Raw genomic sequence first — 23,929 nt, forward strand, 5'->3', positions numbered from 1 at the left:
GCCGGGCACACTCCTGCTCTGCCAGAAACACTGTATGAGCTGTCTAACTCCTCCCCCAGCCGGGCACACTCCTGCTCTGCCAGAAACGCTGTATGAGCTGTCTAACTCCTCCCCCAGCCGGGCACACTCCTGCTCTGCCAGAAACGCTGTATGAGCTTTGCTGTCAGTCCAATTGTACTTGCTCAGATCGAAATCTATGGCGTGTCCAAAGCTGATTTTGCGCTGTACATCTGACGCTTTGCGCTTCATAAATTGTCTCCAAAATGTTTTACATAAAAGATACTAATAAGGAATAATGATCAGGGAACAGAAAACATTTATTCCAGATACGGTGATTATGGCCTATAATATATATTATACAGTTTTCTATGGTGCTAGAGCTGGTAATTTCCTCAGTTACATCATCTACTAGAAACACACAGATCACATATCCAACATCTGCCACAGTAACAAGCACATATATTAATAGTAATATAGGCTAAATGCTCTTAATTATTAATTGTGCTCGAGGACATTCTGCAGTATACGGCCGACTCCTCCTATCCATGTCTATATTTATATAATGACTCCTCCCATCAATATATCTATATATACAGTGTGATGTCCTCACTAAGGTGCTTCTAACAGTCAGTCTGCAGGGATAAAGGTGAGTGTAATGTATCACTATGTGTATTCTATAGTCAGGGTAATGTATCACTGTGTGTATTCTATAGTCAGTGTAATGTATCACTATGTGTACCCTATAGTCAGTGTAATGTATGACTGTGTGTACCCTATAGTTAGTGTAATGTATCACTGTGTGTACTCTATAGTCAGTGTAATGTATAACTGTATGTACCCTATAGTTAGTGTAATGTATCACTGTGTGTACCCTATAGTCAGTGAAATGTATCACTGTGTGTACTCTATAGTCAGTGTAATGTATCACTGTGTGTACCCTTTAATAGTCAGTGTAATGTATCACTGTGTGTACCCTTTAATAGTCAGTGTAATGTATCACTGTGTGTACTCTATAGTCAGTGTAATGTATCACTGTGTGTACTCTATAGTCAGTGTAATTTATAAATGTGTGTACTATATAGTCAGTGTAATGTATCACTGTGTGTACTCTACAGTCAGTGTAATGCATCACTGTGTGCACTCTATAGTCAGTGTAATTTATAAATGTGTGTACTATATAGTCAGTGTAATGCATCACTGTGTGTACTCTATAGTCAGTGTAATGTATCACTGTGTGTACCCTACAGTTAGTGTAATGTATCACTGTGTGTAATCTATAGTCAGTGTAATGTATCACTGTGTGTACCCTATAGTCAGGGTAATGTAACACTCTGTGTACCCTATAGTCAGTGTAATGTATCACTGTGTGTACCCTATAGTCAGGGTAATGAAACACTCTGTGTACTCTATAGTCAGTGTACTGTATCACTGTGTGTACCATATAGTCAGTGTAATGTATCACTCTGTATACTCTATAGTCAGTGTAATGTATCACTGTGTGTACTCTATAGTCAGTGTAATGTATCACTGTGTGTACCCTATAGTCAGTGTAATGTGTCAATGTGTGTACCCTATAGTCAGTGTAATGTATGACTGTGTTTACCCCATAGTCAGGGTAATGTATCAAAGTGTGTACCCTATAGTCAGTGTAATGTATCACTGTGTGTACCCTATAGTCAGTGTAATGTATAACTGTGTTTACCCTATAGTCAGGGTAATGTATCACTGTGTGTACCCTATAGTCAGGGTAATGTATCACTGTGTGTACCCTATAGTCAGTGTAATGTATCACTGTGTGTACCCTATAGTCAGGGTAATGTAACACTCTGTGTACTCTATAGTCAGTGTACTGTATTACTGTGTGTACCATATAGTCAGTGTAATGTATCACTCTGTATACTCTATAGTCAGTGTAATGTATCACTGTGTGTACTCTATAGTCAGTGTAATGTATCACTGTGTGTACCCTATAGTCAGTGTAATGTGTCAATGTGTGTACCCTATAGTCAGTGTAATGTATGACTGTGTTTACCCCATAGTCAGGGTAATGTATCACTGTGTGTACCCTATAGTCAGTGTAATGTATCACTGTGTGTACCCTATAGTCAGTGTAATGTATAACTGTGTTTACCCTATAGTCAGGGTAATGTATCACTGTGTGTACCCTATAGTCAGTGTAATGTATCACTGTGTGTACTCTATAGTCAGTGTAATGTGTCACTGTGTGTACTCTAAAGTCAGTGTAATGTATTACTATGTGTACTATATAGTCAGGCTATTAACCAACCAGCCCCTTTCCAGCCACATAACACCCACTCTCTACTCCCTTCACTGGCTGCCTGTCAGATGGTGAATTGTTTTCAAGATTGGATTACTATCTTACAAAGCCCTACATGACCTTGGCCCAAGGTACCTAAAGCAGCTTCTGATTCCTTACCGTCCCACTCGATTACTGTGATCCGTTGACGAAGGATTATTAACAGTACCTAGAATCTCCCGGGATTCGTCTGGGGGGTCGAGTTTTCAGTTTTGGGGCTCCAACCTTAAGGAACTCACTTCTCCGCACAGTTCCAGAGGCCTCCACTCTAGAATCCTTCAAAAATAGACTCAAGACTCACCTATTCACCCAGCATTTCACTAATGTCCCTTGTTTAAGCTTATTTTCCATTTTGTACTGTAAAAGCAAATGCAAAGCACTTTGAGTCCTTTAGGAGAAAAGCACTATATAAATAAACGTATTATTATTCATTATTATTATAATGTATCCCTGTTTGTGCGCTATAGTCAGTGTAATTTATCATAGTGTGTACTCTACTGTATAGTCAGTATTATGTACTGTGGGCCTGAATCAGACCCGCTCGTAAGCGGCCGCTCGTTCGCTCCAAGCAATGTTCGCACATCTGCGCATGCGTATGGGTTGTAATGCGCATGCGCCAACCAGTCAGTGCGGTCGGAAATCGTGTGCTCGCAAAATAGCGAATGCCTGCTAATTTGAGTGACAGGAGGAGGCGTTTGTGGGTGGTAACAGGGGAAGGTGCTTGAAAATGGGGAGTGGAGATCCGAATGCAGGCGTGCCAAACTGTCAAAACGGGCGTTTTATGGGTTTGCATACTTAACAAAGCAGCGTCATCGACCACGTCACTTGGTTGTCTTTTAGCCTGAACTGCTCGCATGATTGCGGTAGGAAAATTCTACCACAAGAATAGCGAGCAGTTCATACGCCTTTCGATGTACTCGATTAATCAAATAAATAGCGGAGATGACGTATTATGCGAGCGGCCAAGGGGCGTCTTTACAAAATAGCGAGCGCATGTTTCGGACGCTCGCTCAGACATAGAGGCGTCAACAGACCGCAAAGAGCGAGCGCTCAATTTAAGTAGCCAGCTCCTTTTTCTGAACGAGCGTCTGCAAATAGCGTCCGGCTCTGAATCAGGCCCTGTCTCCCTTTCATATAGTGTCATATTTCACAGTGTATCCTACTTTTTGTTTGATCACCTTTTGTATGTTTTGTGCTCCCTGTAGATGTTACTTGTCTGGACCGTTGGTATCTTCTTCCTCGGTGCTGTGAAAGGTATAATAATGTATATTAACTTTTATACAGAAAAAAGTTTGTGATCCCCCACTAGTATTATAATGTTTATGATTTATTTTATAATATACAATTCTGACATAGCAAATAAAGGACGTGATATTCAATCGGAATTGCTTTGTCATTATTTGTTCTTATTGCTCATGTGCTACCACAAGCTCTATATATATAAGTTTGCAAAAAAAGGAGAAGAAAAAAAGTAGAGCTATTCTTGCAGTGCACTAAGCTGTCAGTGAATGTTAATCCGTCCTATATTAAATCATATTAGTCTTTATTCAAATTCCATTAAAATACTAACACATAAGGGTTATCACAACTGGCGAAATATTATTTAAAATGAATTCAACATTCAATAGGATAGAAAGATGTGTATGAAAGAATGAAAATAAGTGTATTGTTTTAAAAGAAAATCATGTATGTCGCTGGCTGTAATAATTATATTCTTGTATAATAGAATTGATGTTATTCTCCCAGTATCTTAATTATAATATAATATTATGTGGATATGTGTGGATTCAGCAATCCACATCCATTATTCTTTAGCAGTGATATAAGGGAGAAAACTGTTTATCTGCAGCAGCCAAAGTGTAATAGTTACTATTGTAATAAACTCCCAAAGCAACTATTCAGAGGTAGCGATTTAGCTACTTGTGTAACACTTCACATAAATATTGATAGTAGTCTGTTCACACCACAATATACTGTTATTACGTTTGAGCTAATTAGCTCCGTATGATGGTATCCAGCTTATCAATTCTATAATAACTCTGCTGTTTATTCAATGAAGGAACATATAATATATGGTATTCCCTCAACACTGCTGCATGTATAAACATTTAAACATCAAGATATTTGATAAATAATAGTAAAGAACAGCCAGTCGGCATGTGAAAGAAACGCCAAAGCGCGTTTCGCCCGGCTGCTTTTTCAAGACATCCAAAGGATTATTTATCAAATATCTTGATGTTTAAATGTTTATACATGCAGCAGTGTTGAGGGAATACCATATATTATATGTTCCTTCATTGAATAAACAGCAGAGTTATTATAGAATTGATAAGCTGGATACCATCATACGGAGCTAATTAGCTCAAACGTAATAACAGTATATTGTGGTGTGAACAGACTACTATCAATATTTATGTGAAGTGTTACACAAGTAGCTAAATCGCTACCTCTGAATAGTTGCTTTGGGAGTTTATTACAATAGTAACTATTACACTTTGGCTGCTGCAGATAAACAGTTTTCTCCCTTATATCACTGCTAAAGAATAATGGATGTGGATTGCTGAATCCACACATATCCACATAATATTATATTATAATTAAGATACTGGGAGAATAACATCAATTCTATTATACAAGAATATAATTATTACAGCCAGCGACATACATGATTTTCTTTTAAAACAATACACTTATTTTCATTCTTTCATACACATCTTTCTATCCTATTGAATGTTGAATTCATTTTAAATAATATTTCGCCAGTTGTGATAACCCTTATGTGTTAGTATTTTAATGGAATTTGAATAAAGACTAATATGTTTTAATATAGGACGGATTAACATTAACTGACAGCTTAGTGCACTGCAAGAATAGCTCTACTTTTTTCTACTCCTTTTTTTGCAATATTTACATTTATGTAGATTTTTGACATTTTAAATCTACAAAAAAAGCCACACCTCCCAAACAGCTGACAATAAGTTAATAACATTTACATTTAATACATGCATCGATTTCCTACAACCAGCACTGATAATAATTAATGAGAGTTATGTAAGAAGCTACCTTTGTTAACTCTCTTTCTTTGAAGTCCATAGGGTCCACAGTGAGACCTTGGCGGTATAGGTTTGGGAACCAATTCCAGGCACCACGCAGATAAAGCTTTCAGCTCTGAGGATGCATTGGGTCCTCTCTCCCTATAACCCTGCCCCCAAGCCAGAGGCACCTCAATTTCTGAGTAGCCAAAGGCTGGAGTAGGAAAGAGAGAGAGAAAAAAAGACTGGAACACTCAATAACCACAGGGTGCCCTGTGGACTTCAAATAAAGAGAGTTAACAAAGGTACAGTAAGTTCTTACCATAACTCTCATTTTATCTTCAGGGTTCATAGGCTCCATAGGGAGACCTTGGTGATGTCCCAAAGCAGAACTTTTAAGGGTGGGGACACTCCTGCACTGAGAGGAGAATCCGGCACCCAAAGGAAGCATCTTGAGATGTTTAGAACCTTAGAAAGGTCTCGATGGAAGACCACATGGCTGACTTGCAAGGCTAAACAGCCGAGGTACAATGGCGAGCTGCCCACGAGGGGCCCACAGACCGAGTAGCATAAGCATTAACAGAAGCTGGAACAGGTAGGACTTCCTGTGTGTAAGCCTCTGAGATAGTCATTTGAACCCACCTAGCCAATGTTTGTTTTATTGGCAGGCCATCCTTTCATGTGAAATCCATAGAGCACAAATAAGGAGTCAGATTTCCGGAAGGAACTGGTACGGTCCATGTAAATCCTGAGCACAGACCACAGTCAATGCGGCCTTACCTGCCGAGAGGACAGGTGACTGAACGGCCGGTACAATAAGTTCCTGAATAATATGGAATTTAGAAACCACCAAAGGAAGAAACACAGGGCGAGTGCGACTCACAGCCCTGTCTTGGTGAAATATCTAGAAGAGGGAGCCGCAGAAGAGTGCCCCCATTTCAACACTCTCCAGGCAGATGCAAACGCCATAAGAAATAAAGTCTAAGTTATAATCCACATAAGGTCTACCGAAAACAGTGGTTCAAATGGAGGCCCCTAGATTTGACTATTGCCAAATCCCATGGTCCCCCTAGGGAGGACAAAGGGAGGTAGAATCCAGAGAACACCCTTAAGGAAGGTATTTTTACCCGGGAATGGAGCAATTCTACATTGTAACCATACTGACAATGCAGAGACCTGCACTTTCATGGAGGCCAGGCGGAAGGCTAGACCCAATCCAGCTTGAAGGAATGCCAAGACTCTGGAAATCCTAAACACTTGAGGATCATAGTGTGGTAATCCCCAAGAGCCCGCAATAGCTCTAGTAACTTTATAGGTTTGTAACAGTGGTAATTATCTTCAGAGAAGCAAGTTCCCCTACTACATAGATCTTAGGCTCTAGATTTAAGTCAGTCACAGGTATTAAATATAAATTTAGAATTCAACACAAATAAATTATCTTTACTATTTCATTACATTGCATGTCCACCAATTTATCCAACACCTTATAACATAATATACATGACACTATTTTTCAATATGCCAATACACTATACAGCACAACTTCTATCACTTGCCAGTGGAACTAAATAACGTTGATAATGTTTTTATACTGCAGTATAAACGATTTCAGTACAATAAAATGTCTCAAGGGTCAAACCCAAATTAAGAGCTTGGAGGTGCACATACATTAGTCCCAGAGCTTGCAGGAGGTTGTATAGTGCTGCAGATAATGCTCCGGATTGTTTACATTTACTGTATATGATGTCACTGTGATTGCCAGTGGCAGAGGGCAACCCTTTGCACTTTGCACATTTGTCACTATATATATGCTGCATATATATCTCTATTGTAGTCACTTTATTTCATGTCAGTTTCCAGGTGTGTATTATCTTCCCAGGCCCGGTGTGATCCTCACATGTGGCCGTTACATATATTTTATATTGTATCTCCTCAGTGTGCTTCATATGTTGCTGTGTGCAAGTGCAGGTAGTCCATTCATATGCTCTATATGAAGCACTATAACCAGCTCCCAGGGTACCTTTCACATCAGTCTCAGACCAGTCTGCCCTCTTCCCACCTCTGGGGTCTGTCTCGGGCATCTTACAGACTGTCTCAGGGCTCTCCACCTTCAGAGAGCTGCAGAGCATCCATCTTCCTCTCTGACCATCAACTCAGAGTCTCCTTCTGTTCACTTCCAGCTATCACATGTCTGACCACCTGACACTGGTCACGTGACCTGCTGCTGACCTCTTCAGTAGCTGCAGAGACTGCTGGAAACTGTGGTCTGTCTGTGTAATGACTTCTACATGTGCTGTAGTGTGCTGCACTGTGTAAGACATAACTCGCATAGCGGGGTACAACAATAGCTACAGGTTTGAAACAATTAGAAATATGTATGCCACACTCTGTGGCAGATCCCAGCAGAAGCTGCCTTACGTGCTCTAAGCATCCTGATGATGACAGAACCAGAGAATCCTTTGGACCTTAGTAGGGACGCAGTCAAAAACAGATGAACCAGGTCCAGGGAAAGGCAAGGACCCTGAGACAACAGGTCCAGACATTGAGGCAGCAGAAACGGAGTGTCGATGGAGAGACTCCGAAAATCTACATAGCCGGGGATGTCTGGGTCAATCTGGAGCCACCAGCAGGACAGTACCTCCATCTTGTTTGAACTTCCAAAGAACTTGAGGAAGAAGGGAGACCGGTGGAACAGGTATGCAAATTGGATCTGGACCCGTACTTCGGCAGTTTGTAATTGTGTCAGGAGGCCATGAGGGTCACCTCTGGGAGGCCCCATCTGCACACTAGGAGTTGAAACACCTCTTGGTGAAGAGATCAGTCCCTGGGATGCACGTCGTGATGGCTGAGGAAGTCCACTTCCCAATTGAGAACTCTCAGAATGAACACTGCAGAGAAAGCTGGGAAGCGACCTTCGGCCCATGTCAGAATGTGTGACACTTCTATCATTGCTGCCCGACTTCTAGTGCCTCCTTGATGTAAGCCACTGTTGTGACATTGTCGGACTGAACCTGTACAGGTTTACCATGAAGTATGTGTGGGCCAGTGTGAGGGCCCATAGATAGCTCGAAGTTCCAATATGTTGATTGGCAGGGTTGAATCGACTGATGTCCAATGGCCCTGAAAGGAGTGTGGACCGGTCACTGCGCCCCAGCCCTGGAGACTGGCATCCATTGTAAAGATTACCCAGACCGGGATCCAAAAAGAGGTGACCCTTGGTTAATTAAGATGGCTATAGCCACCCAGATAGAGAGAGACACAACACCAGAGATAGCATCATCGTCTGAACATTGATCTGATGGAGAAACCTGTTCCACCTGGAGAGGATCAATTTTTGCAAAGGCCTGGAATGGAAATGAGCATATTCCACCATGTAGAAGGTGGACACCATGGATTCTAGAACCTGCATTACTGAATGGATAGACACTCATTGACTGTGGAGACAGCTGTGCACTCGTAGTTGAAGAGTGGAGATCCTGTCTGATGTCAGAAAGATTCTCTTATCCTTAGAATGCAGCAGGGCTCCCAGATTAATCATTCTCTGTGAGGGATTCATGGAGGACTTTTTCCAGTTGATTAACCATCCGTGCTTGTGTAGGAAAACAATGGTAAACTGTAAATGACTTTGAAGCACCTCTGGGGATCCTGCTAAGAGCAGGAGGCCATCCAGATATGGTAGCAGTTGGATACCCTGTGCAGGTGGGCTGTCATGGTAGCCATAATTCTGGTAAACCCCGGCGGAGCTGTGGACAGTCCAATGGGCAGAGCTTGAAAATTGGAAGTGTTGCTGTTGCATAGCAAACTGGAGATAACGCTGAGGAGAGGACGAAATAGGTACAAGTAGGTACATGTCTTGAATATCCAGCAATACCATAAAGTCCCCAGGCTCCATAGCTTGGATGATGTAGCGTAGAGTTTCCCTCCTGACCTTCGGCACCTTTAGGAATTTTTCAGGGATTCAAGCTTGAGGATAGGCCTATGAGACCCATTCGGCTTCTGAACCAGAAAGAGAGTAGAATGAGAACCAATCTCTTGCTGAGATAGTGGGACTGGCATAATTACCCCAGCTTACAGCAATGACTGTATAGCTTTCTGGATTTTTAAGGCCTTGGTCGGGTCTGAAGCAGGGCCTGTGTAGAAAAATTGGTGGGGAGGCCATCTGAGAAATGAAAGTGCATACCCATGAGAGACCCCTTCTCATACCCAGATATCCATGGTGGTTTGACACCAGCACTGGGCGAACTGAAGAAGTCAGCTTCTTACTCGTCAGACTGAGGGTTTATCCTCAGGTTTAGAAGCAGGGCATCTGGTGTTTCAGGTGTGCTTGGTTCCGGATATGGTGGCCCTCGTGGAGGACAACTGCCTAGGAAAAGACTGGCCTTTAGGCTTTCCTTGAGGACAAAAGGACATAACAGATGTAGTCCGAGGCCTTGTAGTGGAAGTAGCTGAAAGCAGGAAGGTCATTTGTGACACTGCCAACGTTGCTACAATCTTGTCAAGGTACGGGCCAAACAAGTTCTCCCCATTATAGGGCAATCCTTTAAGGCCTATCTTGGAATCCACATCTGTCTTCCATGAGCGCAGCCACAGGATATGTCGAACAGATACAGTCTTGGCCGAAACCCTGGAGGTTGCTTCTCCAACATAGGAAACTGCATCTTGAATGTGAGCAACAAAAGACATCTGTTCCTCAGATGCTTCTGAGGGAAAAAAAGTCTTCAAATGCATCAGCCCAGTTCTCTATAGTGTTAGTCACCCATGCAATAGCCATGGTAGGATGGGCAACAGCCCCTGAAAGAGAGTACATTGATTTCAGGCAAGCTTCCACCTTCCTATCCATAGAATCCTTCAGGGAAGGGATGGAAGGCATAGTATCGCTTATTATCAAGCGAGTAACATGAGAATCCACCACAGGAGGTGATTCCTATTACTTGCAATGACCCTCAGGGAATGGGAAACATTAGACTCCACCTCGTGATAAAGGGAATCAGAGTCAGACACATCATTCTCTCCCTTGTCTGATGATCTGTGTTAGACAGCAATGCAGACTGGGAAGACACCACAAGCTATTTAGATGCCTCCCTAGGTTTGTCCTTCTCTAACATGGTCTGAAAGGCCGAGGCTTAGAAAAGACATCCACCCAGGGTGGCTGTTGTGGTAATCCCTGCAAGGGAAATAACAGACTGTTGTGGTACCTGAGGGGATTGTATGTACTGTGAAAAACCCTGGTAGGGAGGGTCAGTCTGTGTCACAGGGGTAGACTGCAAGAACTGCGAGATACCCTGAGAGATAAGGACAGCATGTTGAGGTAACCCCAAGTGGGTTACAACAATTGTGGGGGCCGCCAGGCGATCTGCAATGGTCCCTTAAGGGGCCCGGCATACCTGCAGCACATGACTTGCAGGATAGCAAAATGGGTGCAGTATTGTCCTCCATTTCCTGGTCAGACATATCTGATTAACAATTATTGTGGAAATATCAAGAAGCGCTACACTGGTCCTGACTGGCGCTAAGCTTAGCTGCAGGGACCCACTATCAGTGTATGCAACGCACAGTTCCACCTAAAATTTGGCAACATTGAGCACGCAACAGTATGTGACCAACCTCACAAATATTGATAAGTATGTACAGTCAGGTGCATAAATATTGGGACATTGACAGAATTTTCATATTTTGGCCTCTATTCACCACCACAATGGCTTTGAAATAAAACAAACAAGATGTGATTTACCTGCAGACTTTCAGATTTAATTTGAGGGTAATTACATCCAAATCAGGTGAACGGTGTAGGAATTACAACGGTTTCTATATGTGCCTCCCACTTTTTAAGGGGCCAAAAGTAATGGGACAAACTAAACAATCCTAAATCTAACTTTCACTTTTTAATACTTTGTTGCAAATCCTTTGCAGGCAATTACAGCCTGAAGTCTGGAACGCATAGACATCACCAGATGCTGGGTTTCATCCCTGGTGATGCTCTGCCAGGCCTCTACTGCAAATGTCTTCAGTTCCTGCTTGTTCTTGAGGCATTTTCCCTTCAGTTTTGTCTTCATCAAGTGAAATGCATGCTCAATCGGATTCAGGTCAGGGGATTGATTTGGCCATTGCATAACATTCCACTTTTTAGCCTTAAAAAACTCTTTGGTTGCTTTTGCAGTATGCTTCGGGTCATTGTCCGTCTGCACTGTGAAGCACCGTCCAATGAGTTCTGAAGCATTTGACTGAATATGAGCATATAATATTGCCTGAAACACTTCAGAATTCATTCTGCTGCTTTTGTCAGCAGTCACATCATCAATAAATACAAGGGAACCAGTTCCATTGGCAGCCATACATGCCCACGCCATGACACTACCACCACCATGCTTCACTGATGAGGTGGTATGTTTTGGATCATGAGCAGTTCCTTTCCTACTCCATACTCTTCTCTTCGCATCACTCTGGTACAAGTTGATCTTTGTCTCATCTGTCCATAGGATGTTGTTCCAGAACTGTAATGGCTTTTTTAGATGTTGTTTGGCAAACTCTAATCTGGTCTTCCTGTTTTTGTGGCTCACCAATGGTTTATATCTTGCGGTGAACCCTCTACATTCAGTCTTGTGAAGTCTTCTCTTGATTGTTGACTTTGACACATATACAACTACCTCCTGGAGAGTGTTCTTGATTTGGCCAACTGTTGTGAAGGGGTTTTTCTTCACCAGGGAAATAATTCTTCTGTCATCCACCACAGTTGTCTTCCGGGTCTATTGGTGTTGCTGAGCTCTCCGATGCATTCTTTCTTTTTAAGAATGTTCGAAACAGTTGATTTGGCCACACCTAATGTTTTTGCTATCTCTCTGATGGGTTTGTGTTGATTTTTCAGCCTAATGATGGCTTGCTTCACTGATAGTGACAGCTCTTTGGATCTCATATTGAGAGTCGACAGCAACTGATTCCAAATGCAAATGTCACACCTAGAATCAACTCCAGACCTTTTACCTGCTTAATTGATAATGAAATAACGAGGGAATAGCCCACACCTGTCCATGAAATGGCTTTTGAGTTGATAGTCCCATTACTTTTGGCCCCTTAAAAAGTGGGAGGCACATATAGAAACTGTTGTAATTCCTACACCGTTCACCTGATTTGGATGTAATTACCCTCAAATTAAATCTGAGTGTCTGCAGTTAAAGCACATCTTGTTTGTTTCATTTCAAAGCCATTGTGGTGGTGACTAGAGGCCAAAATATGAAAATTCTGTCAATGTCCCAATATTTATGCACCTGACTGTATATGTGACGTCTCAGAACCATCCTAAGTACACCTGTATTAGGGCAGATTGTAAAGAAAAGGGATAAATATATACTGACAGTTGAGAGAAAAAGCATAGACAGTCAACCCTAGCATAAGTCACATAAAATTTTGAAATATATATATAAACATTACATATAATATACTGCAAATGGTACTACAATCAACTGCACAGATTCAGTGTCTGGGAAGGCTATAACACTGTGGGTCTGATTCAGAGCCGGACGCTATTTGCGCTCGCTCGTTCAGAAAAGGGGGCTGGCTATTTAAATTGACAGTTCGCTCTTTGCGGTCTGTTGACGCCTCCATGTCTGAACGAGCGAACAAAACATGCGGTCGTTATTTTGATAAAAACGCCCCATGGCCGCTCGCATCATACGTCATCTCCGCTATTTATTAGATTAATCGAGCACATCGAAAGGTGAATGAACTGCTCGCTATTCTTGTGGTTGCATTTTCCTACCGCAATCATGCGAGCAGTTCTGGCTAAAAGACACCCAACTGACGTGGTCGATGACACTGCTTTGTTAATTATGCACACCCTTAAAACGCCCGTTTTGACCTTTTGGCACGCCTTCGTTCGGATCTCCACTCCCCGTTTTCAAGCACCTTCCCCTGTTACCACCCACATATGCCTCACTCTGTCACTCAAAATAGCCGGCATTCGCTATTTTGCGAGCACACGATTTTCGACCGCACTGACTGGTTCGCGCATGCGTATTACAACCTGTACGCATGCGCAGATGTGTGAACATCGCTCGGAACGAACGAGCGGCCGCTTACGAGCGGCTCTGAATCAGGCCCTGTGTACACTGACCCAAAGTAGAGGTACACAGGGGGACTCAACCAAATGCCGTCCTAGGAGATCTGCGATGCATCATAGAAAAATGACCGCCGGAGACCTCAGAGGGAGCGTGGCGCAAGGAGAAAGCAGCTCAGCAAAGCCAGACCTTAGAGGAAAGGTGTGTTGAGCTGAGGGGAGGAGCCACTACAACAGGGAAGGCTGTCTCCCCTGGCTGACAATTAACCCCCCGGCTTCCCTCGTCAATATTGTCCCTGTTGGTCTAGTGAAAGCGCAGGGTATGGGGTGCCTGCATCCTCCTCAGTGCCTCCAGTCTGTCCCCTGAGATCGGAGGTAATGACTGCTCATACGTGGGTCACCGCAAGTGGTGACCCACCTTACCTTGTCAACGTACATCTGGCCGCAGTTTGGGAAGTCCACGGGACCTGGCTAGCATGGATCCCAGGGTCCCACCGAGATCCCCAGATTGGTACTGGTGTCACGGCACCGGCGGGGTGGCGGAGCAGCAGCACAGATGTCCAATGGACAGTCTGTTGCTGCGCGCTCTTGAGATAGTGAAACTATCATAAATCATAAAAATAGCTTTAGGTGCTGCTATATGATCAGAGGGTTAGTCAGGCAGGTTAGAGTCTGTTAGCCACCTTGAAGGCTGGTATGCCTTAGATAGTCATGGCCAAAGGGCCAAGGGTGAGTTGCAGCCTTTGGACTGTGAGAGCTGCCTTGAGGGCTGGTGTGCCTTGGCTAGTTGTGGCCTCAGGGGCCAAGGGAGTGATGCAGTCACTGGGCTGTTGAGTCTCTGGTGCTGTGTGTCAAAGACATAAGGGTGCGGCCAATATCGCCGGGTTGACACTGGTTGTGGTTCGCCGGATTGTGCACCTTGGATGCTGAGGTGCGACCTATTTTGCCGGTTTGACACTGGCGATGGTGCACCGGATTGTGCACTTTGGACGCTGAGGTGCGGCCAATGTTGCCATGTTGACACTTGCGATGGTGCGCCGGATTGTGCACTTTGGACGCTGAGGTGCGGCCAATGTTGCCAGGTTGACACTGGCAATGGAACACTAGACAACGTACACTGGGCACTGGAATGTAACTAATGTCGCCGGGTTGACACAAACCGCCAGATGCAGGCAAGCGCCCAAGGAAGAGGATGCACGCCGTTCCTCCCAGATAACATAAGAAGCACTTAGCAGATGGTATGCGGAACGAGCCGCCTGGACGGAACAAGCAGCAGCGGATAGACACAGCAAAACTGGACACTGGAACTTGACTGATCAACAGGAGACTGGCACAACCGGAAACACGAGAAATGCTATCACCGGCATTGGAGCAGCGCTGACAGCAGGAGAAAATGGATTCAGGGGCCAATCCAGACCAGCACCAGAATGACAGACAGGAGGTAGATGGAGTCTCAACAAACGCTAGCACGGCGTTCGGCTTGCATGGCATTAGCTGTGCGGCGGTTTGTGACAGCTGCTAAGCAGTCCCTCGGCGATGTGACCCGACTCCGGCCAGGCACCAACACAAACTGAGGTGTCTCTGGCTCGGGGGCCGGGTTATAGGGAGAGTGGACCCAATGCATCCTGGTAGCTGAAAGCTTTAACTGCTTGGTGCCGAGATTTGGTTCCCCAACCCATACCCCCAAGGTCTCCCTGTGGAGCCTATGGACCCTGAAGAAGAAATTTTTTTTCACATTTATTAAACATCCCTCCTCCCCAAACTCAATTAATAGTCCCCAAACAACCCCAGCATGAAGTGAGATGTCCATATCCGCATCCAGGAACCACACAGTCCCTGAGATCACCCCATTCCTGGGCAACTGGCCTAATTCTGTGGAACACGCTATGGCGATGGCGCACTCAAGTGGCCAATGTTTTACATATCTCCAAACATTGTTCATTTTAGAATAGGGACACCTGCGTGCCAAAGGCATGCTCGTATCGGAAAAAGGGGTGTGGCCTCATGGTGAATGGGGCGTGGCCTTGTGACGTGCCCCCGTTTACATCATCCTGGGGGTCCAGCACTACTGGAGATGCTGAGCTGCCCCCAGGCTGTGCACATGGGATTGACACTATATAGCATCACTAATACTATATAGCGCCTCTAATACTATATAGCATCTCTAATACTATATAGCGCCTCTAATACTATATAGCGTCTCTAATACTATATAGCGCCTCTAATACTATATAGCACCTCTAATACTATATAGCGCCTCTAATACTATATAGCATCACTAATACTATATAGCACCTCTAATACTATATAGCATCACTAACACTATATAGCGCCTCTAATACTATATAGCATCACTAATACTATATAGCGCCTCTAATACTATATAGCACCTCTAATACTATTTAGCGCCTCTAATACTATATAGCATCACTAACACTATATAGCGCCTCTAATACTATATAGCACCTCTAATACTATATAGCACCTCTAATACTATATAGTGCCTCTAATACTATATAGCATCACTAATACTATATAGCACCTCTAATACTATATAGCATCACTAACACTATATAGCGCCTCTAATACTATATAGCACCTCTAATACTATGTAGCGCCTCTAATACTATATAGCATCACTAATACTATATAGCACCTCTAATACTATATAGCATCACTAATACTATATAGCATCACTAACACTATATAGCGCCTCTAATACTACATAGCATCTCTAATACTATATAGCACCTCTAATACTACATAGCATCTCTAATACTATATAGGGCCTCTAATACTATATAGCACCTCTAATACTATATACCGCCTCTAATACTATATAGCATCCCTAATACTATATAGCATCACTAACACTATATAGCGCCTCTAATACTATATAGCACCTCTAATACTATATAGCACCTCTAATACTATATAGCATCACTAACACAATATAGCGCCTCTAATACTACATAGCATCTCTAATACTATATAGCACCTCTAATACTACATAGCATCTCTAATACTATATAGGGCCTCTAATACTATATAGCACCTCTATTACTATATACCGCCTCTAATACTATATAGCATCCCTAATACTATATAGCATCACTAACACTATATAGCGCCTCTAATACTATATAGCACCTCTAATACTATATAGCACCTCTAATACTATATAGCGCCTCTAATACTATATAGCACCTTTAATACTATATAGCACATCTAATACTATATAGCACCTCTAATACTATATAGCACCTCTAATACTATATAGCATATATAATACTATATAGCGCCTCTTATACTATATAGCGCCTCTTATACTATATAGCGCCTCTAATACTATATAGTGCCTCTTATACTATATAGCGCCTCTAATACTATATAGCACCTCTAATACTATAAAGTGCCTCTAATACTATATAGCACCTCTAATACTATATAGCATCACTAATACTATATAGCGCCTCTAATACTATATAGCACCTCTAATACTATATAGCGCCTCTAATACTATATAGCACCTCTAATACTATATAGCATCACTAATACTATATAGCACCTCTAATACTATATAGCGCCTCTAATACTGTATAGTGCCTCTAATACTATATAGCATCTCTAATACTATATAACATCTCTAATACTATATAGCACCTCTAATATTATATAGCATCACTAATACTATATAGCGCCTCTAATACTATATAGCGTCTCTAATACTATATAGCATCACTAATACTATATAGCGCCTCTAATACTATATAGCGCCTCTAATACTATATAGCGTCTCTAATACTATATAGCGCCTCTAATACTATATAGCGCCTCTAATACTATATAGCATCACTAATACTATATAGCATCTCTAATACTATATAGCATCACTAATACTATATAGCGCCTCTAATACTATATAGCATCTCTAATACTATATAGCGCCTCTAATACTATATAGCACCTCTAATACTATATAGCACCTCTAAAACTATATAGCGCCTCTAATACTATATAGTGTCTCTAGTCGTGCACTTCTTGCACTATTATTGGTTGTGCGCATGCAGAGCTGCAGCCCATGCGCAGGTTGGACAGCAGGACAGTATGGAAGTATGGTTATCAGTCTGCGCATATGTCCAGTCTAATTGCGCATACTTCCTGATGGTTAAAGCAGAAACCCGCAGAATGAATCTGGATGCAGAGAAAGGCAATTTTAGTGGTCTCTTCGCGGGCGTGTCGCGTTCAGTGACTACGGCTTTTGCTGCAGTGACACAGACGGCCATGTTTAGATGGAGATTCTGCACCTCCATAGGGCTGGTGAAAGCTCCGATGCTGTAACCACACTTACCTTCTTTCTGGCTGCTCCCTCAGGGCAAGTATGGCTGTAACCATGGTGTGTCCTAATACGCACAGCGAGGATTAGCGCTGCAGCCGGTGGGTGTCTCTGTACGAATCCCATTGGCCGCTGCATTAGCATAAGGATGAGGTCACGGCTGGAATAGCGCGCACCTCTGTATCAGGCCCTTACTCAGGTAAATTGTATATAGACTGTAATCACTGTGTACAGTAATAATCTGTGTATGAATTTACAGGACACCATTTATTACACAATGACGACAATAACACAGTATTACTAAGTGTAACACTCTCAGGGGTCTATTTACTAAAGTGCGGGTGTATAGAAGTGGAGATGTTTCCCATAGCAACCAATCAGATCCTAGCTATTATCTTCTAGAAGGTGCTAGATACATAAATAGAATCTAATTGGTTGCACTTTAGTAAATAGACCCCTCAGTGTCCGGCTCTCACAGACAGCACATGTAATAATGATGAGTGTGACTTGTCCTGATCCGCAGGTGCTGAGGTTTGTTACAGCACATGTAATAATGATGAGTGTGACTTGTCCTGATCCGCAGGTGCCGAGGTTTGTTACAGCACATGTAATAATGATGAGTGTGACTTGTCCTGATCTGCAGGTGCTGAGGTTTGTTACAGCACATGTAATAATGATGAGTGTGACGTGTCCTGATCCGCAGGTGTGAGGTTTGTTACAGCACATGTTATAATGATGAGTGTGACTTGTCCTGATCCGCAGGTGCCGAGGTCTGTTACAGCACATGTAATAATGATGAGTGTGACTTGTCCTGATCCGCAAGTGCTGAGGTTTGTTACAGCACATGTAATAATGATGAGTGTGACTTGTCCTGATCCGCAGGTGCCGAGGTTTGTTACAGCACATGTAATAATGATGATACGTGTGACTTGTCCTGATCCGCAGGTGCTGAGGTTTGTTACAGCACATGTAATAATGATGATACGTGTGACTTGTCCTGATCCGCAGGTGCTGAGGTTTGTTACAGCACATGTAATAATGATGAGTGTGACGTGTCCTGATCCGCAGGTGCCGAGGTTTGTTACAGCACATGTAATAATGTTGAGTGTGACTTGTCCTGATCCGCAGGTGCCGAGGTTTGTTACAGCACAGGTAATAATGATGAGTGTGACTTGTCCTGATCCGCAGGTGCCGAGGTTTGTTACAGCACATGTAATAATGATGAGTGTGACTTGTCCTGATCCGCAGGTGCTGAGGTTTGTTTCGACAGACTCGGCTGCTTTTCCGATGACCCTCCTTGGTCAGGAACTGAAGAGCGACCCTTTACAAAATTACCATGGAGCCCTGAGGAAATAAACACACGGTTCCTGCTGTACACCAGGGATAACCCGGACAGCTATCAGGTGAGACTCCCTCACAGCCAGGTATTGGGCCGTTAGCATTCTTATAAGGACATATTTATATATTTGTTCAATTTAGCCCTTTGAAGATGATCTTTTATCGCTGCCATTTGTGCAGAGATTTGTTGAAGCTTTGGGGGAATTTGCCATAAAATCCCATCCGGGACATTGCATCCGAAAAGATGTCCCAGCAGAGGCACAAAAGTCTGGTGACAGCTGCAGCTCCTGTATCCTTATAAATACAGGGAATGGCGCGCTTAATCCGTTGCAGATCGCGAAAGGCGGGAGCTGCCGAACTTACCGCTTGTTAAAATGAATGACGTTATCCCAGTCAGCGCTCACCTACCTTATATGTAAATGTGATTATGTTAAATGTTAATGCCACGTGGACACAGGTATCAGACTAGTATTAACAATTTAATAAGCAATCAATAATAATGTAATTACATATAAATAAATAGGTTATAATACATGGCTGTGTTAATATTGACAAAGCAGTAAATAGTAGCTAACTAAAAATGCAATTTCATAAAATTAAACAAGTAATACATAGTATACAGAATGAGTTGGAAGCAGGGTCGGACTGCCCCACAGGGGTACAGGGGAAATCCCCGAGGGGCCCCACTGCCTGGGGGCTCCACCTCCTCCTTTATTAGTGGAACAGGATCATGGATGAACTTGGTGTAGTTTCCATAGCCCCCAAGATTAGCCCTCCTGACAAGTGGGTGGTCCTGACACACTCCTGTCCCCTCTTTAATAAAGGGGAGCTATTCTTTGCATGCCCTCTCTAATGATTGGCCAAGTCTCTCTGTTATAGCTAGCCACACCCCCACTGGATGCTGGCCACACCTCTTAAGCTTGGGCCCCTCCCACTGCATTCCCTGGTGGACCCTTTATGTCCCAATCTGACACTGGTTGGAAGTATACCACATTACCCTCAGGATTAAGTTCCTCGACCCAGGCCACATTTACATATAAGGTAGGTGAATGCTTAGACCAGCATCCTGGTCCTGCACAACCACCGCAGGACCATGGTGAAAATTGGATCCAATGTCTACAACTCACTTCTAAAGGGAGAAAAATACCAAAAAGAAAATACTTTTATTAGATCACAGGAAGCACCAGAACCACTTTGCAATACCACTAAGGGAGGGTTAGAGGGTGGGGGGGAGGGCTAGGGTACTTATTGCATCCACCGCCAGTATTTCAATCCCATTCCAAGCAGGCCCCCCCTTTCTGCCAAGTGTCCAGTCCTGGCAGTCCCCCCCTGATAGTGGCCCTCGGTGCATTATGGGAGTGCCAGTGATACAGCTGCATTCTCAGCGGCAGAGCCGCAGCCACAGGGGCCATGTTTACTGGCAGTTGAGAAGGAGACACTGAGTCTGCCATAGGCAGGTGCAAGGGTCAGTGGTGAACGCGATGGTGCGGCCAATGGTGGGGCTTTCAGAAACCACCTGTGAAGTTGCACCTTCCACAGGCAGTGAAAGTGGGCGCCCCAGGGCTTGGACTGCCTGGCACATGCTAGTGCACAAGGGGAAGGCTGATACTAGCATTTCCATATTACACCAATGCAACTCCACAAAAAGTGACATCTGCCCCACCTGCAGCGCAGCACGGTGTTACCAAGGTGCACGGAAACTGGCCCCCAATTCAGAATCAGGCCTGATATGCGCCATTGATAAATCAGGCCTAATATGCGCCATTGATAAATCAAGCCTAATATGCCCCATTGATAAATCAGGCCTAATATACGCCATAGATAAATCAAGCCTAATATGCGCCATTGATAAATCAGGCCTAATATGCGCCATTGATAAATCAGGCCTAATATGCGCCATTGATAAATCAAGCCTAATATGCGCCATTGATAAATCAAGCCTAATATGCGCCATTGATAAATCAGGCCTAATATGCGCCATTGATAAATCAGGCCTAATATGCGCCATTGATAAATCAAGCCTAATATGCGCCATTGATAAATCAGGCCTAATATGCGCCATTGATAAATCAGGCCTATTATGCGCCATTGATAAATCAGGCCTAATATGCTCCATTGATAAATCAGGCCTAATATACGCCATAGATAAATCAAGCCTAATATGCGCCATTGATAAATCAAGCCTAATATGCGCCATTGATAAATCAGGCCTAATATGGGCCATTGATAAATCAGGCCTAATATACGCCATAGATAAATCAAGCCTAATATGCGCCATTGATAAATCAGGCCTAATATGCGCCATTGATAAATCAGGCCTAATATACGCCATAGATAAATCAAGCCTAATATGCGCCATTGATAAATCAGGCCTAATATGCGCCATTGATAAATCAGGCCTAATATGCGCCATTGATAAATCAGATCTAATATGCTCCATTGATAAATCAGGCCTAGAATGTATTAAGGTGCCATAAATAGATTCAGTAAATATCGTCATTCTCATTATGGGGAGACTCTCAGGAACATGACGTGTTGAGGATACGTAGTTATCACTGATGGTTCCTTACCAGCTGCTGAACAAAGAAGAACATGTCTGTATTTATGTTTCCTGTTACCACATTAGATGAACCTGTATAATAACCTAACGCTGCTTCTCCCCTCTCCAGGAGATCAGCGCTACTGACCCCTCTACCATCACCTCATCCAATTTCCGTACCACCAGGAACACCCGCTTCATTATCCACGGCTTCATTTCAAGCGGAGAGGACAGCTGGCTGTCTGACATGTGCAGGGTACGGACTGTAGGGGTCCCTGGATCTGAGACTTCAGATGTGACTACGGATATTACATACAGTACAATAACACTTTATCGTAACGTTTTAACTCCATCTGTGTACTCACTATTACACACAATATACAGTATGTACTACAATATACAGTATGTCACTAACACCAGCAGTCACTCAGTACAGATGTGTCCTGTTGGATCTTTGTCAATCGCACTACAAACGTGATTATCCGGGTGCGAAGGCAGCACACGTACCTGCTCGTGGGTACATATATGTTGTGATTTGACACAAAAGTGGCATAGATGCAAGAGGGCATATCTTTAGCATACAGGCTAGACAGGGGTATAAACAGTCTTGTAGACTGAAAGCTCTTGTGCCACCGATCCTGGCTGGGGATCATCCTGGGGATGAACAGGCTGCAGATACAGGAGAAGTGATCTCCACACACAGGCAGTGTATACGTACTGTAATACTATACACAATAATGGACGTATATAGCACAGGGCAGGACGAGTAATTCATAATAATATATTATACATTTATGTTTTTATTCAGACACTGTTCCAGGTTGAAGACTCGAACTGCATCTGTGTGGACTGGAGCGGAGGTTCCCAAGCTATGTACTCACAGGCCGCTAATAACATCCGTGTGGTGGGGGCAGAAGTGGCCTATTTTGTAGACATCCTCTTGGTAAGGATCCCCTGATATACAATGGTGTTCTTGTCTCTGACTAGAGTCTGTCTTCATTGTTTTAGGGGTATATTTACTAAAGTGAGAGTTTTTACAAGTGGAGATGTTGCCCATAGTAACCAATCAGAGTCTACTTAATATTTAACTAGCACCTTCTAGAAGATAATAGCTAGAATCTGATTGGTTGCTATGGGCAACATCTCCACTTCTAAAAACTCTCACTTCAGTAAATTTTCTTCTTCTGGGTGCAGGGAGGAGGAGGAGAAGGCCGGGACTTCCTGCAGAGGTCTCCAGCAGATAACTCCAGTGGGCTAGGAGGGGTGGGAGACACACAGAGACACCCTCACCCGGCGGTGGCAGCTACGCAAAGAGCAGCTCTTATTGCAATAGCTGTCCTATGCAATACTAATAGCATATGTTAGTACATATGCGAGTAGTATCAGGGCTGGATTAACGGGGGGGCGGTAAGGGCGATCGTCCCTGGGCCCCCACACATGAATGGCCCCCACACCCATTGGGGTTAAAGTGAACCGGCGGAGACGGAACTAGTTACGCCTCCTCTGGCCAACCTAACCCCTGCACCGCATGGAGGAACCATTTGCCAGACGCCCACTGAGATTGTAACCAGCGGGCACCCGGCTCCCTCACCGCAGCGGCAGCCGGAGACTGGAGCTCACTCACGAGCTCCGGGGTCCGGCTCATGCAGTGCACTATGGAAGAGACATCATGGTTTTATTATCCTGGTTTTGGATCTGGATTGGTTTTGCCAAAACTGGCCTTCCATGTTTTGTTTTTTTGTTTTGGTTTTGGGTCTGGATTTTTTCTCAAAAAATCATAAAAACAGCTAAAATCACATAAAATGGGCCTGTTTTTGTTCCTACAGTATTATTAACCGCAAAAACATTTCACTCATTTCCAGTCAATTTTGACCACCTCACAGCTCACTATATTGTTTTCATCCAGTTTAGCCCCAAAATTTGCACCAAGCAAGATGGCTGACTAAGCTAAGTGGCAGCAATGGGCGGCACTAACACGTGGCAGTTCAAGTTCCAACATGGCACATCAGGAAACAAATGTTTTTATTATTCAAGAGAGGCCTGAGGGAGTTGGAGTATGTATGTAGTTGAAGGCAAGGACATGAAGGATTGATTAGTGGTAAATTGAATTTAATTTTTTGATTCCGAAGTAAATTTATGAGGGGAATGGGAGGCATTTACAAAAAAATATTTTACTCATTCACATCAGTCATTGCTCCAGAAGAATTCTTGAGCGCCATGCCTGCTGCTGCTGGGAGTGGATTTTCTCATCCCAGAAGGGGACCAGGAAGACTTCTAGTAGAGCTTTCCAAAACAATTGACTGTTAAATAATCTTTT

At 43.4% G+C, this 23,929-nt stretch overlaps 1 protein-coding gene across 1 annotated transcript in view; it reads left to right on the forward strand.

Moving 5' to 3' along the window:
- Positions 1-23,929, forward strand: part of LOC148430842 (pancreatic triacylglycerol lipase-like) — a 309,192-nt gene that overhangs the window by 11,987 nt on the left and 273,276 nt on the right. Inside the window, exons 4-7 of the mRNA XM_088466434.1 lie at positions 3,523-3,571; positions 18,984-19,138; positions 21,743-21,868; positions 22,421-22,555. Coding sequence (XP_088322560.1) covers positions 3,523-3,571; positions 18,984-19,138; positions 21,743-21,868; positions 22,421-22,555 — 465 coding nt within the window. The remainder of the gene's footprint in view (positions 1-3,522; positions 3,572-18,983; positions 19,139-21,742; positions 21,869-22,420; positions 22,556-23,929) is intronic.

Source organism: Taudactylus pleione, unplaced genomic scaffold (assembly GCF_031769625.1).
Source record: "Taudactylus pleione unplaced genomic scaffold, aTauple2 ptg003137l, whole genome shotgun sequence".
Taxonomy (NCBI): domain Eukaryota; kingdom Metazoa; phylum Chordata; class Amphibia; order Anura; family Myobatrachidae; genus Taudactylus; species Taudactylus pleione.